Genomic DNA, 18,110 nt, shown 5'->3' on the forward strand with positions numbered 1-18,110 from the left:
ATTCATGTCACTACACAAAACAAATTTTTTTTTATATATATATTATTCTGTAAATGGAGTTTTTTTTCCGTCAATAAAGATAATAATAATAATAATAATAATAATATAATATGCATTTGCATATAAATCCGGCCACTACTCATAACTCGCTTAAAAATTGAAATATCATAAAAAACTAACGAGAGAACACAGATAAAGTTCTTATTTAAAAGTTTGATAGTAGATCATTCTACTCTAATATCAATACACTATTGAAACTGGTGAACGATAATTTGGTACGTCGTACGTATGTAAGACCGAGAATAAATAATATGCGGTGCGACGTCCCTTTAATGGTTAGTCGTTTGAATAATTTATTAAAAATATTGTTTTAGTTGTTTGATAAGTCATACCGTATAAAGCAAATAATGGTTATTCTTTTTATTTTTATTTTCTATATTTTTTTAGTACTTAATAATTAATATATAGTATATAATTTTTTTTATAATGTAAGTTTATTTTATGGTTCTACAATTTTACATACAGTTATTTTAAATAAAATACTGCCTAACTAATATGTATTGGTACTTAATGTACAATTATTGAGTCATGATAGGTTTCTATAGGTAATAACAATAATATTACAAGAGTCTCAAATTAAATATAAGTAATATTATATTTATACAGTGTTATTATAGAGTCTTATTAACAAAAAGGTGGACAAGTGGCTACCTCTATGCTGCACAGTAGCTGTCGAGCATGTCATTATGATGAATGTGTTAAATTTGAATTAAATGAAAAATCTTTGTATAAGTAAAACGATTCTGTTCGATGACGATGTGTCAGCCTAGTATACTTGTATAAATAATCAAATTTAATAATTAAAAAAAAATAATATCAATTGAAAATATCTCTTGGATTTAAATAGCGTGACATTCCAGTAAAAATTTTCTTTTTGATAGAGGTATAAAAACTTGTCGGGAACCTTCTATTAAAATGTCCAATGTTAGGAATAAAAAGAAAAACTTATATGAATTTCTAACTGAAAATAGTTTTATATATTTTTGGATTCTGAGTGGAGCGATGAATGTATTTATTTTGCAATGATGTGTGTATTTTAGTTTTTTAATTTTTGTGTCTGTCTTCACCATTTTGGGCAGTAAAAATGGTTAAATTTTCTTCAACAGTATCTTGTTTGATGGGAAAGTGAATCTAATCGGTGCATTCGGAGGTAAAAATTTAAAATTCCAGTAGTTTTCAAAAGCACCGTAAAAACAAAAAAAAAATAAAGGAAAAACAGGAATTTTTACGCAAAATCGATTTTGGTTTTTCGTGTAACTTTAAAATAAATTACCATAGATATATACATGACATTTTGACTGAAAGCATTATATTAGCATTTTTTATAGACAGTCAAATTTTCAAAATATATTGACTTGTTTAGTATTATTTACAGACATTTTCAGTTTCCAATTTTTTTGGTTTTATTTTTATAAATGTCAATAAAATATTATTTTGGGGTAAAAAAGCTACATTAAGAGCCTTGTACTAAATGTTACTAGTACAAGGCTCTTAATATAGTGTTACAATGACATTTGAAAAATATTAAAATACCATAGTCACAATTTTTTTTCAGCTCGAGTGTCGGGAGCTTGAACTTCAACACGAGTCGACGGTGACCGGCATGAACAGGACGAACGACGCGAACTGATCCAATTCGGTGTGCAGCCGGTCCTGTTCAAACGAAATGAGCTGGCTGTCCTAACCCGCGACTGAAATATTTCACATCCGGCCATTGCATATAATATACAATAAATTAATAGAATAAGTGAAAGCCATCAAATTAATAGCAGTTATTTTTAAACTGTCGACTTTTTCACAATACCTACATTTAATTAAATGTTTGATCTAGAAGCCATACCAACTTGATTCTGGTGAGATGCTGTCATAGTTTACATACAAAGAAGAAGAGCTATAGTCCTAAGTATTTTTTTTATAAAATATCAAAACCCATGTTCCCAGAGTTCTCAGTATAAGCTCTTTAAAATATGTAAAAAAAATAGAAAACAACAATACATATTATTTAATTATATAAATTTATTTTAATCCCTTTTGTTCAAAAATCAATGGTTGAATTATTTATTATTTATTATTTACATACATATTATTACTTATATACATAATACATGAAATACGACATTTTAATAAAATAATATTGACGTAACAAATACAGATAAAAGATGAATACCTACCAAATCGGCAATGTAGCGTACAATAATAAAGTATGGTAATCTGTATCAAACAATCAAACAAACCGATAACTACGTTACAGGTTCGTGTACTCCATGTCGACAATGTGTTGGACCATGTCAGCAACTATATCCGACCCAATGTCGCCACCCAGCCGTAAAAAAAACTCCAACATTTCTTCTTCTTCCATTTCCACATTAATAATGTCATTTGATTCTAACTGATGGGGTAAGAAAAATGATGCGCGTGCAAAGCCATAATAAGAAAACGTAGCCATTTCAGAGTTCAGTTCGGCCCTGTTCGGAACGCGTACGCCGGACGGTACGGATTCCGCCAAAGTCAAGCAATATGCGTTCAGTAAGTCATCCCACCGACTTTCACGCAAGTTTTGCCTCGTGTTCATATAGAAAAAAAATGACAGATCTAACGCTGGAGACCCGTAACGAGGCGTTCCAAAATCAAACAGCAACACATCAACCGGATGTCCTGCCTCGTCATACTGGAACGCCATATTGTTCCGGTTAAAGTCCCCGTGGCACACGACGGAAAATGGTTCTCGGGGAATGAGCGCACGTTTCAGCGAGTTGTTTCCGTCACCAGTGATTTCGTTAAATCGACGCAAGTGCTCGTTTTCCCGATAAAGGTCACCGCTACGTTCAAGCAGTTGGTCTACTCCTCGCTTACCGAATCTACTTAATGCGTTGTTCTTAAATATCCACTGTCCATCTGCATCAAATTGTGTATCCCGGATATCCATAATGATTTCTTGAAATCGATCGGGGTCTTTGTATTTTGCTGTGTATGACAACCCATGGAACCTGAAAACAAATAAAAAATTTGCCTATATTATATATGTCATGGAGTTTAATCGTATCCTTTTTTGTCATATATATTTAAAAGTTATATTCTTCCATTTTTAATTAAATTAATTAAGATTTTTTACAATTAGACTTCATTACCTAATCTACGTCCAAGGATAAACAGTAAGTTATTTTATATTTTGAGCACTCAACATTATACAGACTGTCACATATTTTGAAAAAAGTTAACATTTCAGAGTTAAATATTTTTACGCACTATTAAATTTGTTTTTATTCCAAAGTATTATTATGGTTACTCACTTGGCTAATGCTTGTAACGCAATTAAGAGGTGATCATAGTCAAGGAACAGCCGTTCTTCGCTCAATCGGAATCCCAGAGGATTGATATTCTCCAATACTATTAAATCTTTTTCAACAAACTCACCGCATTTATTACGACCGTAAAAAAATTTAGTCAATGTTGGCCAGTCCCCGACACCCTCCATAGATCGATGGCATTCAAACAAGAATGGTATAATTCTTTCATACATAGTAATTTCGTTGTGGAATTGAAAGTCGATTTGGAACATGATTCTCTTGTTTTCATCTCGAAGTTTTAACTTTATTACAACACGATGTTGTGATTCATCAGATGTGGTGACTGTACCAAATAATACTGTTGACATGTACTGATCCTGTATGACGGTGTCCTTGTCCAATTCAAATGACATATATTGAAGATTTTTTCCAAACGCTCCATTGCTGACAATTTCTGGCAGGTCTTCTCGCAATAAAGACTCCATTGTTATAATGATTGATTTGATCACAATACGTTCAACTCTCTTATTTATTGTTGAGTATTAAGGCCTTTTAGGTAATAGTAAAGTATAATAAATTATATTATTATTTAAGCTATTCTCTTCTAATTTGTATATTCACGGCAATATATTTTGTTTGGCAACAAACAATTTTGGATATAAAATTAATTTTATATTTTATTATTTACAGAGTGTTATAATTAAAATGTATTTATTTTAGAAGGAAATTTTCCTTCGGCACATCTTTTCCTATAGGTATATATATATTTACGATGACGTTATGTTAAATCATGTAACATTATTTGTAAACATTTGTTATCACCAAAAACATATTTCCAACCCGTATTTTTATATTTTTTAATTTGTGGTGCCGTGACAACTGGCAAGGAAATTTTTAGTAATTTGAATCAATTTTTTTTTCCACTATTGTTAATTAAAACGTCTATGTTAAAAATATTGAAAATTTATTTCCTCGTTATCTATTAGGAAAAGAATTTTAAAAATGGGGATATAGGAAGCTACTTAGTTGTACTGTAGGTGTAGGTACAGTACTACAGTGTACCTCGAAATTGAGTAGGTCACAGCTGACGTAGTTTATTTGTTAATATTATGAATTCAATGATAATTAATTGTTTACGAAAAACAATTTTGAGTGGAAAGCCTAGATTTTAAAGAATATTTTATTACACATTTGTGCTAGTAAATAAAGTAATTTATTTTATTATTAATAGTTTTACTTTTTAGTTTTTATGAGTTTTATAAAACATTTTTTTTTTTAATTTTATGAAGTTTGTAATAATTAAGCTTACACTATTATAAAAAAATATGATGTCAATGTATTTTTATGTTTATATATTATTAGGTATGTAAACAACCTTTATAGAACTTTACATTAATTGTCTAGTTAATTTACCGAAAACAAAAATTGTATCATAGGAATGTAAATAAATCGTTGTTAATAAATCGGGTAAGTGGGTGTCGTTCTGCTGTACAGTATGTTATAAGTGGGTCACTGTAATGGGTGGTGTTAAATTTGAATTCAATGATATAATATTATAAGAAAACCGATTCTAAACGAAAACGGTCAGTCAGCCTATGATATTACCAAGTATATTTGATGATATTATTGTGAATAAAGTAATTTATATATAACCTATTTACGTGGAGCCTTGTTTTCAATTTTCAATCCTTAGTTATAAAAGTTGAACATACAAAATAATTATTAAATTATAAATTTGATAAATTTGATCAAAATTTAAACTTTAAATGCTTATAAAAAAAGTTGTGCCTATGTATTTTTAATATTTTTCAACTGCTATTAGAACGATATATCAGGAGCCTTATATTAAATGTTCACGCTTTTTTACCCAACAAATAACATTTTATTGAAATTTATAAAACAATTAAAAAAATTGAAAACTGACAATGTCCGTAAACAACTCAAAAAGTTTAATTATTTTCAAAATTTTATATGAATTCTCAATTCAAAATAATTTGCTAATTTCCATGATTTTCCCGTATTTTTTCAAGATTTGAACTTTAAATGCTTATAAATAAAAACTGTGACTAAGGATTTTTAATATTTTTTATCTACCTTTGAAACGATCACCTAGGAGCCTTCTATTAAATTGAGCGATGAATGTATTGATTTTACAATGATGTGTGTTTTTTTTTTTTTGTTTTTTATTTTTTTTTTTCGGTGTCTGTCATCACGGTTTGGGGCAGTAAAACTGCTTCGATTTTATTTAACAGTATCTTGTTCGGTCGGAAAGTGAATTTAGTTGGTGCATTTAAATTTTAAAATTCCCAATAGTTTTTAAAAGCCCCGGGAAAAACAACATAAAAATTAAGGGAATTTTTACGCAAAATCGGTTTTCCACAAAATTGATTTTGGTTTTTGGTGTAACTCTAAAACAAATGAACGTACATGCAATTTTCACTGGTTGTTTATATTTGCATTTTCTATACACGATAACATTTTAAAAATATTTTGATTTGTTTTGAACTGTTTAAGAACATTTCAGTTTCCAATTTTATTAGTTTTTTTTTCTATGAATGTTAATAAAACTTTATTTGTTGTGGAAAAAAGCTTGACAATTTAATACAAGGCGCCTACTATATTGTTACAATGTTTTTTGAAAAATATTAAAAATCCTTAGTCACAGTTCTTATTTACAAGCATTTAAAGTTCAAATCTTGACAAAATACGGAAAAATCACGAAAATTAGCAAATTATTTTTAGTTGAGAATTCATAAAAATTTTTCTTTTTAAATCTAAGATTTTAAAATGTAATACAAGATTATCCATAAGTTTGTCTATCTTTAACAAAAAATAAATGTCTACAAGAATGTCAAATTTAATTTTTATGAGCATTTGAAATTCATATTTTTAGTACATTTGATATTCACTCGATTTCTCATGCAACGATTTTCTTATTTTGTTGTAATTAAAAAACGTATGACTGTAGATACATGAAAATTTCACTGAATGTTTTATTAATATTTACTATACACGATAAAATTTTGAAAATAATTTGACTCTTTTAAGCTGTTTACGGACATTGTCAGTTTTCAATTTTTTTAATTGTTTTATAAATGTCAACAAAATTTTATTTGTTGGGTAAAAAAGCGTGAAAATTTAATGCAAGGCTCCTGATATATTGTTGTGATGAACAAAATAATTAAATGGCGAAGGATTATTAAGCTATAACTTATTATTATTTTAAAAATATTATTATTAATATTTATATATTATTCTAAATAATTTCTCGCCAAGTAAATAAATTATTAAAACAAAATAAGTTTACTTAAATTCAATATACTTAGCATTTATTCATGATTTCACATCTTTATAGTGCTTAAAGATCTTATATTTTTTTTTACTTAGCTATTTTTACACGTAGGTAGTTTACGAAGGGTTTTTGTTGTGATATCACACATTGTTATCGTTATTAAATAATGAGTATTTACACAATAATCTATGAGAGCGGTAATATTGTTGGTAACATTGGCAACGCTGATGCAACGACGACTACGACGACGACGGCTACCATGATTCTGAATTTAATATAAAATTCCATAAAAATGTTCACATTTTTTCATTTATACCTTAATTTCTAAACGTACGATTTTGATGATTTTTACAAAAGCACGTTCTACATAATATTTCTGATGTTTTGGAATTTATTAGGAGTTAATTGATGCATTAGAAAATTAGTTATGTCGTAACAAATTTACCTGTATTTTACACAGTTTAAATAGGCAACTCCTGCTTCGATATACACACCGTCGTGCAGTTATTATTTTTTTTTTCTTAGCTCGTGCCACGTCTGTGGTGCTGGATAATATAATAAATAATAATATTAGCTTGGTTTATATCTATAAAATAATAATATATTTAACCTATCTTATATTCATATTATGAACATTATATTTAGATTTTAAATATGAAATAACACATTTACGCATTACAACTTGAAATAAAATAGGCCCCCAGGCGAATAGTGGCTTACTCTGTTGAGGGACTTACGACAAGTAACAGAAGTCCGAACAGAAGCGCAACAGAACATGTTAAAATCGGTAGGTTAGAACAACGGACCCGTGCGGTGACAAGACTCATTTTTTGTGTCCACGAATATATAGTTTAAAATGCCAATAATAAATACTATGTACCTAAAAAAATGTTATTCAAGTCTATTACAACTTAAACTTCCACTAGATTTCAGTTACCTGCAAGTCGAACTTCTGTAATAGTGGTGTTTTTGAGAGGATGTTGGTAGGTTAAAAATTTGTTTTGGTGGTTACAAATTAAGAGGACGTTACACCCGCATATGTTGTCTCCGTCTTACAAACGCGTAACATACCAAATTTATGCTTCAGCAGTTCACGTTTTACGCCATTAGCTTAAAAATTACAGTAAATCGATCTATCATGAAACTTGATGGTAAAAACATTATATTTTATGGAAGTTTTTTTACAATAATTCAGTTTTTAAGTGAGTTATGAGCATTTTTATGTACATTTATTATACACGTATAACTCACTTAAAAAGTGAATTATCGTGAAAACATTTCCATCAAAACACAGATAATTTTCTTACCATCAAGTTTCATAATAGATCAATTTACTCGAATTTTTAAGCTAACGGTGTAAAACGTGAACTGCTGAAGCGTAAATTTGGTATGTTACGCGTTTGTAAGACGGAGGCAACACATTCGGGTATGGCGTACTCTTAACACAAATTATATTAAATAATTTTAGAATTTAAACGCGATGTTTTTGGCGGAGTGTTATTTATTACGAATACATACCGTTGACTTTCCACGTTTAATTTTAACTTAAGTGGCAGTTTATTGTTATTATTAATATTTAAAAACATATTACCTGGTTAGCGTTGAACGTTGTGCAATTCTGTAGGAAGATAAAATGCGGTTGCGACAAGACTACATATACGTCTTGCTTGGTAGGGAGTCAAACACGAACTGCATTTGAAACTTCTATTGAAAGTAGAACGAAAACTATCTGCAAAAAATATTCAATAAAATATTACTTATTTAAAATATATTAAAATATTTCAGATAAATAGTATAATAATTTACTATTTATTGAAAAACGTATTTGAAAAACGCATGCGTAAATACCTTACAACGCTACATATTAATATAGGTACATAATAATATTACCTGTATTATAGTATTTTATTTCAATTGATTTTTGGTGGATAAAAATTATATTTCATAATTTCTACTAGGGTTTAGGTACCTGCAAGTCAAACTTTTGTAATGATAGGCTTTAGTGACGTCACCATATAGATACTTTGTTTCGAGCGGTTACAATTATTATATTACTGTTTAAATATTAGTTGCAACTCTCTGCCATTTATATAAATAAGTTTATTCGTAGTCAAATCTTGATCACCTTGAAAAATAAAAATAATAATATATATTATAATTAAATCTACGAGGTCACGGATAATGGTATCTTCTTGATGTTTGATTATAGGTTAATTTTTGAAACCATAATTTCATATTTAAATTGTACAACTTAATACTTACATTTAGTACCACTGTTGTGCATTTGTACAACAGCGACAATTATCGCGTATGTAGCTTAGTTACAAGTATTTTAGGCATATAGAACATGTACTGAAATGAAAACCGGAAGTCTTTATAACGTTGTCTTAACATTCATGATAAGGATGACTCTATCCAAAATCATTTATAACCATAAAAAAAACGATATTCAGTATCGTATTTTTAATGAGATGTAGATACAATAGTTTAAATAATATTCTAGAAAATTCAACAACCCTACAATGCATAGTGTTGCTTGTGAACAACAATGTTTTTTATAGTATTCAAATAAAACCAAAAAGATTTTCGTCATTCGCAATAATTATCATAGGTAGTAATTATAATATTATGTCATAATATTCACATCTCGATTGTTGTGCTGACGTTATTTATGGTAGTGGTGATAGGCGTTTTGGTGAACCCGTCGTGGAGAATGTATTAGACAACGTCAGTGAACCATTTGGCGGCCGAATCGTTACTCGTTACCATATTATTATGAGAGCAACAAGCGCAACACTTGAAAGGCATCGGAATCCAAGGACTCATCGTATCCATCAGTTAGTTTTAGTACAATATTACTTGCGGGAAGTTCGACACGTGTGGTAGATTGTAGAACCTGTGTTAACGGATTTCAGCGTCCAGCTGATTACAGCCCGGCTCTGGGAAGTCGCTACAACTCGTTTGCGCACAATTTACGAACAATAGAAACCTTTTTTCAAAGAAATTTATCCACGCATAAGATGTACATAATCTGCGTACCTCCAAATTTTCGAATTGGTCATTACTGATGTTGGAAAATTATTATACTCAAACAACATTTTCCTTCACCTTATAAGGCTTAGGACTTTCTGTCTCATCATATTCTGATGTTATATGACTTATAACCTGGGCTTGAAACCGTAATTATTTTTTCCGATTTTGATTTCGGTTTCGGATATCGGTATTTATTTTTTCTGATTTCGTTTTTGGTTATGAATATCGGTTTTGGTTTTTTTTATTTTGTTTTCGGTTTCGGTATTGATTTCGGGTTTGAATGGTTTTAACCGGTATTCAAAATCGGTATCAAGCCCTGCTTATAATTTATATGTTATATAACTAGCGGATTTAAAAATATTGTTTGAACTATTTATTTTAGAACACCTTCCTTAGAAATCCATTATTCACAATTTCGTCAAATTACAATTAGGTACTTTAAATTATTTATACAAAAAAGTCATTAAAATTTACAAATTGCACAATTAATTACAATTACAATAATTTTCATATCAAAACATTTAATTATTTATTTTGTTAATACATATTTAATATTTAGTGGCACGCGTTTGCATAACAATTTTAAAAGATCAGTTTTTTTGGATTTTTAATCAGAATATATTATTTTCATATTTTTTTCGTAAAATTTTGTTCGGTGAATGTGAGGGTGGGAGGTATAAAATGTACTATTGAAGTGCATGTGAATGTTTTCAGGTCCGTTCGTTGTTCTTGGATATTGTATGGTTCACTAGCCCATAATTCTAGCCTAAAATCAGCATCAGAATCAATATGATTTTTTAATATATAGTCTGGATAATCCATACTTATATTTCAAGGAGCTATTGTCATTATTTCAGTAAATGCGTCCGGAACTTCATTAGAGTTAAATAAGGTAAACCAAAATAGTGTTTAATAGCCATCTTCCAATTTCAGAATCATTTTTCTAGTATTATTTTGGTAACACTTTATTTTTATCAAACGCCTGAACCAACTATGCCCTTTATCAATTGACGGGTGTTTAATTGATATCAATAATATTGATCGTGTACGGGTAGCTTAAGACAACCTTTACACCCAAAACTGTACCAACCAGCTGGTTTTCATTGTTCACTATTTTCAATGTTGTGCGCTAACGAGTTGTTGTAAATTTAAAATATATATTAATATGTGCGCAAACGAGTCTCCAACTCCATGGTCAGCGACGCATCCTACATTCCACATTAAAATATAGAAATAAATAGGTTTGATTAGGTTAACCTTTTTTTTTTTTGTGAATCGACGACGCCGCTTAAAATGCTTTTGCAGTACTGCCGTCCACTGGGCACTGGTCGGCCACAGTCGTTGAACCAGAATAGCCGAATGTTTCGGTTAAAGTCATCGTGGCACAGGACAGATGGTGACTCACCTCACCGTCAGCTTTACGTTAGCACATCAGCATAACACTGTCTCCGTGAACTACAACATGTCCTAGTACTTAGCACTGTACGGATGACCGTGGAATCTGTGAACACACACATACAAATCGATACTTCCAATGAAGTGTGGTATTTTTTGTGGGAAGAAATCACCCTGTATTACAGTACAAAATACTATACAATACTGAATACACTGAAATCCGAATAAAACTATTATAAGTACTCAATTTTGGGCTGCCAGGTCTGTCAGCCAAGTATGATGAGGTGTTCAAAATTCAAAATACCAAAATACATCCGTCTATTTTTTAAATACAATTCTAAACTTTAAACCTTCATCTTAACTTTCAACTTCAAATATTTATATTATATAATATCCGTTTTTAGATGTATGAAAGTCAAGTGTTCATACAATCAGATACGTTGGTACCCGATTTTTGACTTAGCAAATAATCCATAAAATATAGTAGGGATTCCGGTACATGTATGTACTATACCTAATAATACTTATACCCGTTCAATATAAAACACGACAGTAAAATGGTGACTTCTTCAAACCCATTGGTTGGTAATAATTAAAAACTAATAAATATCGATAAAAATAAAGTAGACGGTAACGTGAAATATAAAACTGAAACTGTAAACGTTCTAGATCAACGAAAAAAATCAATTAAACTCTCAGAAGATTTTAAATGTGTCTAAAACGTCAGAGTTTTCATAAAACCAAAATAGATATTACGCATATTAGAATATACTTCAATCAATAATTTGGTATTTACTATTTACAAAACAAAATTATACAGTGTTGAAAAAGTTTGGAACGGTTATTAGACTTATTAGGACTGATAAACAATAATACGATATTATTAATGAATTAATGAAGTGATTAAATATTTTACCTAATTTGCAGCAGTGTAACTTTATATAGGTATGTAGGTATAAAAATATGCAAACAGTAAATAAAGCGTTTAACATTTTTTGAACGCCATGTATTTAAAACCACATTCGCCTTCATTACGCATTAAAATAATAAACACAACTGTAAGCCCAAACTCTTAAATAATTATAATGTATCGGTAATACAAATAAACTGTCACAACTGTATAATGTTTTTATTTAATTTTTATTGAATACTTATCAATATATGGATAATATAGGGCATTTCATAAACATGGACGGATATTAAATAATTGGTATTTTTTTTCTGTTTTCATGGCAGTATTGATTTAATTTTTGTTGTTATCCGTTATATCCTTTGGATTTGAGATTCTTAATGGTTTACAAGATTTTCGTTAATCATGGTACGTCTGAATGTCGAGGCTCGTATTTTAGTACTCAAAACGCATACAAACACATGGCAATTTCCGTTACTATTTTCACCGCAGCCAGGGTGCGCATATTCCCGATATTTTGTTTTACACTTAAATCAGAGAATATAATATACAAGACATTAATACACATATTTTTGTAAAAAAAACTACTTTAAAAAAGTTAGTTCTAAATAGTTTTCGTCCATGATTATAAAAGACACTATACGTGTATAATCAAAAATTTCACAAAAGTTTATTAAACTTTTTTTTGTTTATTCCGATAATCATAACAATGTTATTATTTATATTTTAGTATTTTACAATTTACAATACTTGCTCAAAAGTGATAGATATAAAATATAATAATTGACCGTGGATTACAATAACTGAATTACCTGGGAAGGTACCCAGTGGTAACACCATATTATGTATACCTACGTATGTGTATTTTAATTTTTAATACATTTTATTGTGTTATTACTTATTAATAGTATATTCTAAACAATTATATTTGTGAGTTTTATTTACTTTATAATTTACAGGTTTGTCAGCCATTTGCAGACTATAAATAATAATATATGTTACGGTAAAAGTACCTACCTAACCTAGGATACACAAAATAGTTTAGTCAAACCCCGAATGATTTTTGTAGTTTGGACTTTAACAAACGAGATCTGGTCAATCTTAGGATAAACAATCAGTGTTAGTAAAAGTCCAAAATTGTTTACCAATTGTGTGATATTTTTTATGCTGGTTGTTGATTAATATATGTAGTCCGAAATTATTATATATATATATAATTTACAATATAATTTATTATATTAAATTAAATTAAAGTTATTATGATATATTATGACAAAAAATGTTTATTATAATTATTATTATTACTATAATTTATTATATAACAAAATTGAAACTATTGCGTTCATTTTACAACCATCGATTTTGGGGATTTTCATTTCGACTTAAATATAACAGATAAAAACGGAAGACCTTGACACGTGTACCTACTCATACTGCCAATAAATTAGCCAAAATGTACCTATCTTAATGATGTGATAAAAGTTGTTCATATACGTAACACTGTGTTGTACGTAGAACTAAGTTTACGAGAAGGAACAGGTTTTATAATAGACAAATGATAATGGTATAATATATTGATAATGATATCCAGGCCTATTGAAAATAATAAAGATACCTACGATCAGTGTTCTTTTTACAATCGTCGCAAATATTTTATATTCAATATGTCACATAAAGAACGGTTTTACGAACTTTTGAATAGTATTGTCAAATCGAAAAATGATAAAAATACTTTATACATAACGAGTGAGAAATATGATGTATTATTGAATGAAGTCAAAGAGTCAAAATCTGTCAAAAAAATGTTAAAAAATGTATTCACTATCGGCGACTTAAACTGTTCAATATTGTTAAAATTGGCGCAAAACTTTAGATTTTATCGATTTTAAATCCACGAACATTGATAGTAAAACTTATAATAAAAATATAGTCGACATATTACTTGGATAATAAAATATACTGTACATTATTATATTACATTATTAAAAATGATTTTAATAATATTTAAATTCGTGTTCCTTCCTCATATTTTAAATTTTAGATATTATAATTTTCTGGTGCAAAGTCCCAAAACTGACCGATTACGATATCGGTTTTATCAAAATGTTCATCCAAATGAAGTCTCGGCGCCAATTATAATGAAACGGGAAAAGACTATTACATTTTAAATTTAAATATTTTATGCGTATACCTATTTGAAATATAATTTGATAACCTAAATTTATTGTAATATCTATATTTTAGCTACCTAGTGCAATAAAACGTAGATAAACATTTTTATTTATGCACCTACTTCACGCATTGTGTAGTAACCTATATTAACTATTAAAACAACAAAGTACCTATACCTTTAAAGTAAACAGTTAATCGACTGAAATAATTAGATAATTTATTAAAGATACCGTTTACATAGTTTGATAATATTAATTTGTGCACCAAAAATTACATATTAATATAATAATTAATATATACATAGGTTCATTTTAGAATTGTACATGATATGATAAATACAACGCTATAAAAAAAAATAATAATTATAGGTATACCTAGGTACAATCATTAACACGTTAAATATTATATTATTCAAATGTAAAGGCAAATGTAATATCTACATACTATTTTCGTAAAAACGAACAATAGAATTGGCGTTAAAAAGTAGAATAAGTAGTACCTATGTATATTAATTGTACAGTGTCATCGTATGTACCCATACTATGTAGGATATATAATTGAGTTGTATTATTACTACGAATTAAATAGCTTTGTCAAATCTGTTATGATATATTGAAATCATATACGCATTGCTTTGATTGTAATTATAATTAATACATCGAAATATCAAGGAACAAACTAAACTTACGCATCATGTATCAGCAAACAACTTCAAAGATTCATACGCAGTACTAACATCAAATACCAACATTACACCTATAGATATTGTATTCTGGATTGAATATAGATCCTAATGCCGTGAAGTACTACGTAATACGTTGTGCATAGGCGAAATCTACGGAGGGGGGGCAACTGCCCCCTGAGAACTGAGTAGGCAATAGCGTCATTTTACCTTATAGATTTTTAGTCTTAGCAGGGATTGCCCTTCCAATAATTTACCCCAGATTACGTCTATGACGGTGAGTCCAGTGATTTATATTATGATCGCTCTGTACCGCTGCACTACCTACGATTTGTCCAAAGTGAAAAAATACAAGTTGTTTTGTACTTCGTCGGACCCGCTGGATTTAGTTAGACCGCGGCGTAAATATTTCTACCGACAATATAATATATTATAATATTCAAGATCAAGAACAAATATTGTCCAAAAATACAATCGTATTGCGACAAAAGCTACCGCGTCCAACTATCAGCTGTGCTATTCTGATTAAACATTAGATATTTATTGGTCACTCACTTTCCCAGTGTTCCGAGTACCACGATTAAAAGTTTCAATTTTTTCCAACCATTATTGCAGCAACATTGTTCTTTAATAAACAGTTCAACAACACAAATAATTTACCTGCTCTCCAGAATATTATTAAACATACCTTAGTACTTGCTAATACTTTTGAAACATATAAATAATATTAACCTAACATTGAATAAGTTGTTGAATAATATTCAGGTGAAAAATTAACTTATTCTTGAGTTAATAATTTATATAATTTATATCCAACCTAAGTCTTAAAAAGGGAATTTTCAAAATTGTAAACGTTTACACATTGTTATATTTTAGAACAACTCAGAAAAATATATATTTTATTATTTTAATGCACCTATAGCTATTCATATTATATTATATAAAACAGTATATTTTAGTTTCAATTAAAAAATAATTTAATTTATAGATATCCAATAATATATTATAAATAAAAATCATATTTATGATCGTAAAGTGAAAATACCATAACTGCAGCGGTTCCGGCTAGGCAATAATCAGTACAAGTTATTTTTTATATTATATAGATTACCATTTTTTTTTAAATTATCTTATTTGCACATTTATTGCATATTTCACAATTTTTACTGCATCTTATATGGAACATTGTGATACTTTTTAATGCATAAAAATGCATGCACTACTTTAGTAGTTCTCGATTATTTTAGAATTCATCATTTCCCCTGAAAATTTATCGCGACCCACATGGTTTCACTTTACAAGATCAAAAAGTAATTCTAAAAATCAAAGTTTATTTAATACTTTTATCACAATATCACTTATTACTTTATAGGTTTATAATTAATATATTTTTTATAATGTATTTTCAATAATGATGTGTATGCGAAGTGTGTGTTTGTTCTCTGCTATATGGTTCATAACAGTACTGATGTCGACGACAATCTGAGCATTTTCAAACGCAATAGGAATACGATAATATTGTAGCTAATTTTATTTGCTAGTTTTTGATGCCCACCGTAACAGAAAATCCAACTTCACACTTGTATGAAGATGAGGTCGGGAGTAGTATTTTTATAGCTTCAGCTCAAACAATTAAAAATGTTTGTTGAAATGACAGCCAAAACTGAATCAAATTATTCAATTTATATATGTCTTATAAAATAATATTTACGAACATAAGATAAAAATACCAAGACGCATTTCTTACAGCCATCAATATGACATCTTTAAAATTCTAAACCATGAGAAGAAAAACATAAAGAAACATCAATGCTTAAATATTTTTGAAGATTATAAGCAGAATGATTTTTTATAGTTTTTTAATCCATATTTAAAAAAAAAACTTATAATACATAGTATAGATACCAAACTCAACAGGTTTAAAATAATTAAATAAGTTATATTATATAATAAAAATACTTTACAGTTAGATGTACAATTGTTATAATATAGTCACTATATGCCTAGTTTTATCTTTATTCATATAGCACGAAAAAATAAAGTAGGTTTAAATAACACAGCAATTTAAAAAAAAAAAATGTTTGTAATCTTTTAATATTAGGAAATAACATAAAAACTTACGATTTTCACCAAAAAATTATAGTAATGATATCATTTTCATAACTATTGAATCTTTCTAAGCTTTAAATATACATTATTACATGTTCTTATATTTTTTTGTTTTTTTGTTTTAAAGTTCTTACTTAAATCGCAAAAATAGAATTTTATGAGTTGAATTATCATAATTGTTATATTTATTTATTCTCTTTGTGTTATTTTCATGTGAATTATCGGTCGGCCTATTGCCTCAGATATTGATTGTATATTATCTTTCTTAAAAATTGTATTGTTTACATTCTGCGACCAACGCCCTATTATTATTACTATTATTTTTTATTATTATTATAATGTTGCGTTTTTGTGGTTAGGTATTAAAGCGACCATACTTTTTTATATTTTGTGATCCACTATTATAGCGATCTGTTTTATTTATTTTGTGATCCGCTATTAAAGCGAACACCAAAATTATTTATATTATTTTTTGGTGCACACGGTTGCCGACAATTATTATAATTATTATTATGTAGACTAGTATACGAATCCCCGGTGGCCAGAAAACGTAAAGTCACGGCTAATCTTTCCTCTACACTTATAGGTTTCCTCCAATGCGTGGTTTGTTTTTCTACTTGCGGACGAATCAATGAAACTAAATACTTGAAGTCAGAATAAGTCATGTGAACGAAATTTTCAAACTGTCCACTCTCTTGAAACAGCAAATCATTGATTAAATTTAGTCCACCATGTTCATCCTTATTCTTAAAATATTGAGTGATCCACCAACGTCTTTTTTGTTTTTTTTTGATAAGTGACTTCAAAATTATGAACGTGGCACCTGCGATGACTATGCGTCTTTTTACAAGTTCGTTATTGAACATTTTTAATAAAACTTATTGGTAACTGAGTACAAAAAAACTGAATGTGAAATGTGGAAGTTAAAGTCGATGATGAACAAATGTCGACGTTTAAGTCGAGAATGAACAACTGTCGACTGAATTTAATTTTTGCGAATAATTTTGAGCCAGTTAGAGCGGCTCCGGCCAGCTCGCCTATAGTGTTTACACAATGCGCTCAGTGATCATGTTTTGCTCGCGGTCACTACGGCTCGACCGTGTTTTTGCTCAAGTGTATACGCGCCTTACTGTGTGTTGCTATTAAACCTGAGATATTTTCAATAAAAAT

At 28.9% G+C, this 18,110-nt stretch overlaps 1 protein-coding gene across 2 annotated transcripts; it reads right to left on the reverse strand.

The window, feature by feature from the left end:
* Positions 1-1,783: 1,783 nt before the first annotated feature.
* Positions 1,784-8,702, reverse strand: LOC132945848 (uncharacterized). 2 transcript variants are annotated; one of them, XM_061015639.1, is made up of 5 exons: positions 8,530-8,701; positions 8,231-8,368; positions 7,085-7,184; positions 3,351-3,896; positions 1,784-3,047 (listed from the first exon to the last, which is right to left on the reverse strand). In XM_061015639.1, exons 4-5 carry the CDS (start codon positions 3,830-3,832, stop codon positions 2,306-2,308), a joined length of 1,224 nt encoding a protein of 407 aa, XP_060871622.1. In that variant the 5' UTR covers positions 3,833-3,896; positions 7,085-7,184; positions 8,231-8,368; positions 8,530-8,701; the 3' UTR covers positions 1,784-2,305. The 2 variants fall into 2 exon arrangements, with proteins under 2 accessions (XP_060871622.1, XP_060871623.1); XM_061015640.1 differs by lacking the exon at positions 7,085-7,184 and having other exon boundaries at positions 1,885-3,047; positions 8,530-8,702.
* Between the last annotated feature and the right edge of the window lie 9,408 nt (positions 8,703-18,110).

The sequence above is a fragment of the Metopolophium dirhodum genome, chromosome 5 (assembly GCF_019925205.1).
Source record: "Metopolophium dirhodum isolate CAU chromosome 5, ASM1992520v1, whole genome shotgun sequence".
NCBI classification, from domain to species: Eukaryota; Metazoa; Arthropoda; class Insecta; order Hemiptera; family Aphididae; genus Metopolophium; species Metopolophium dirhodum.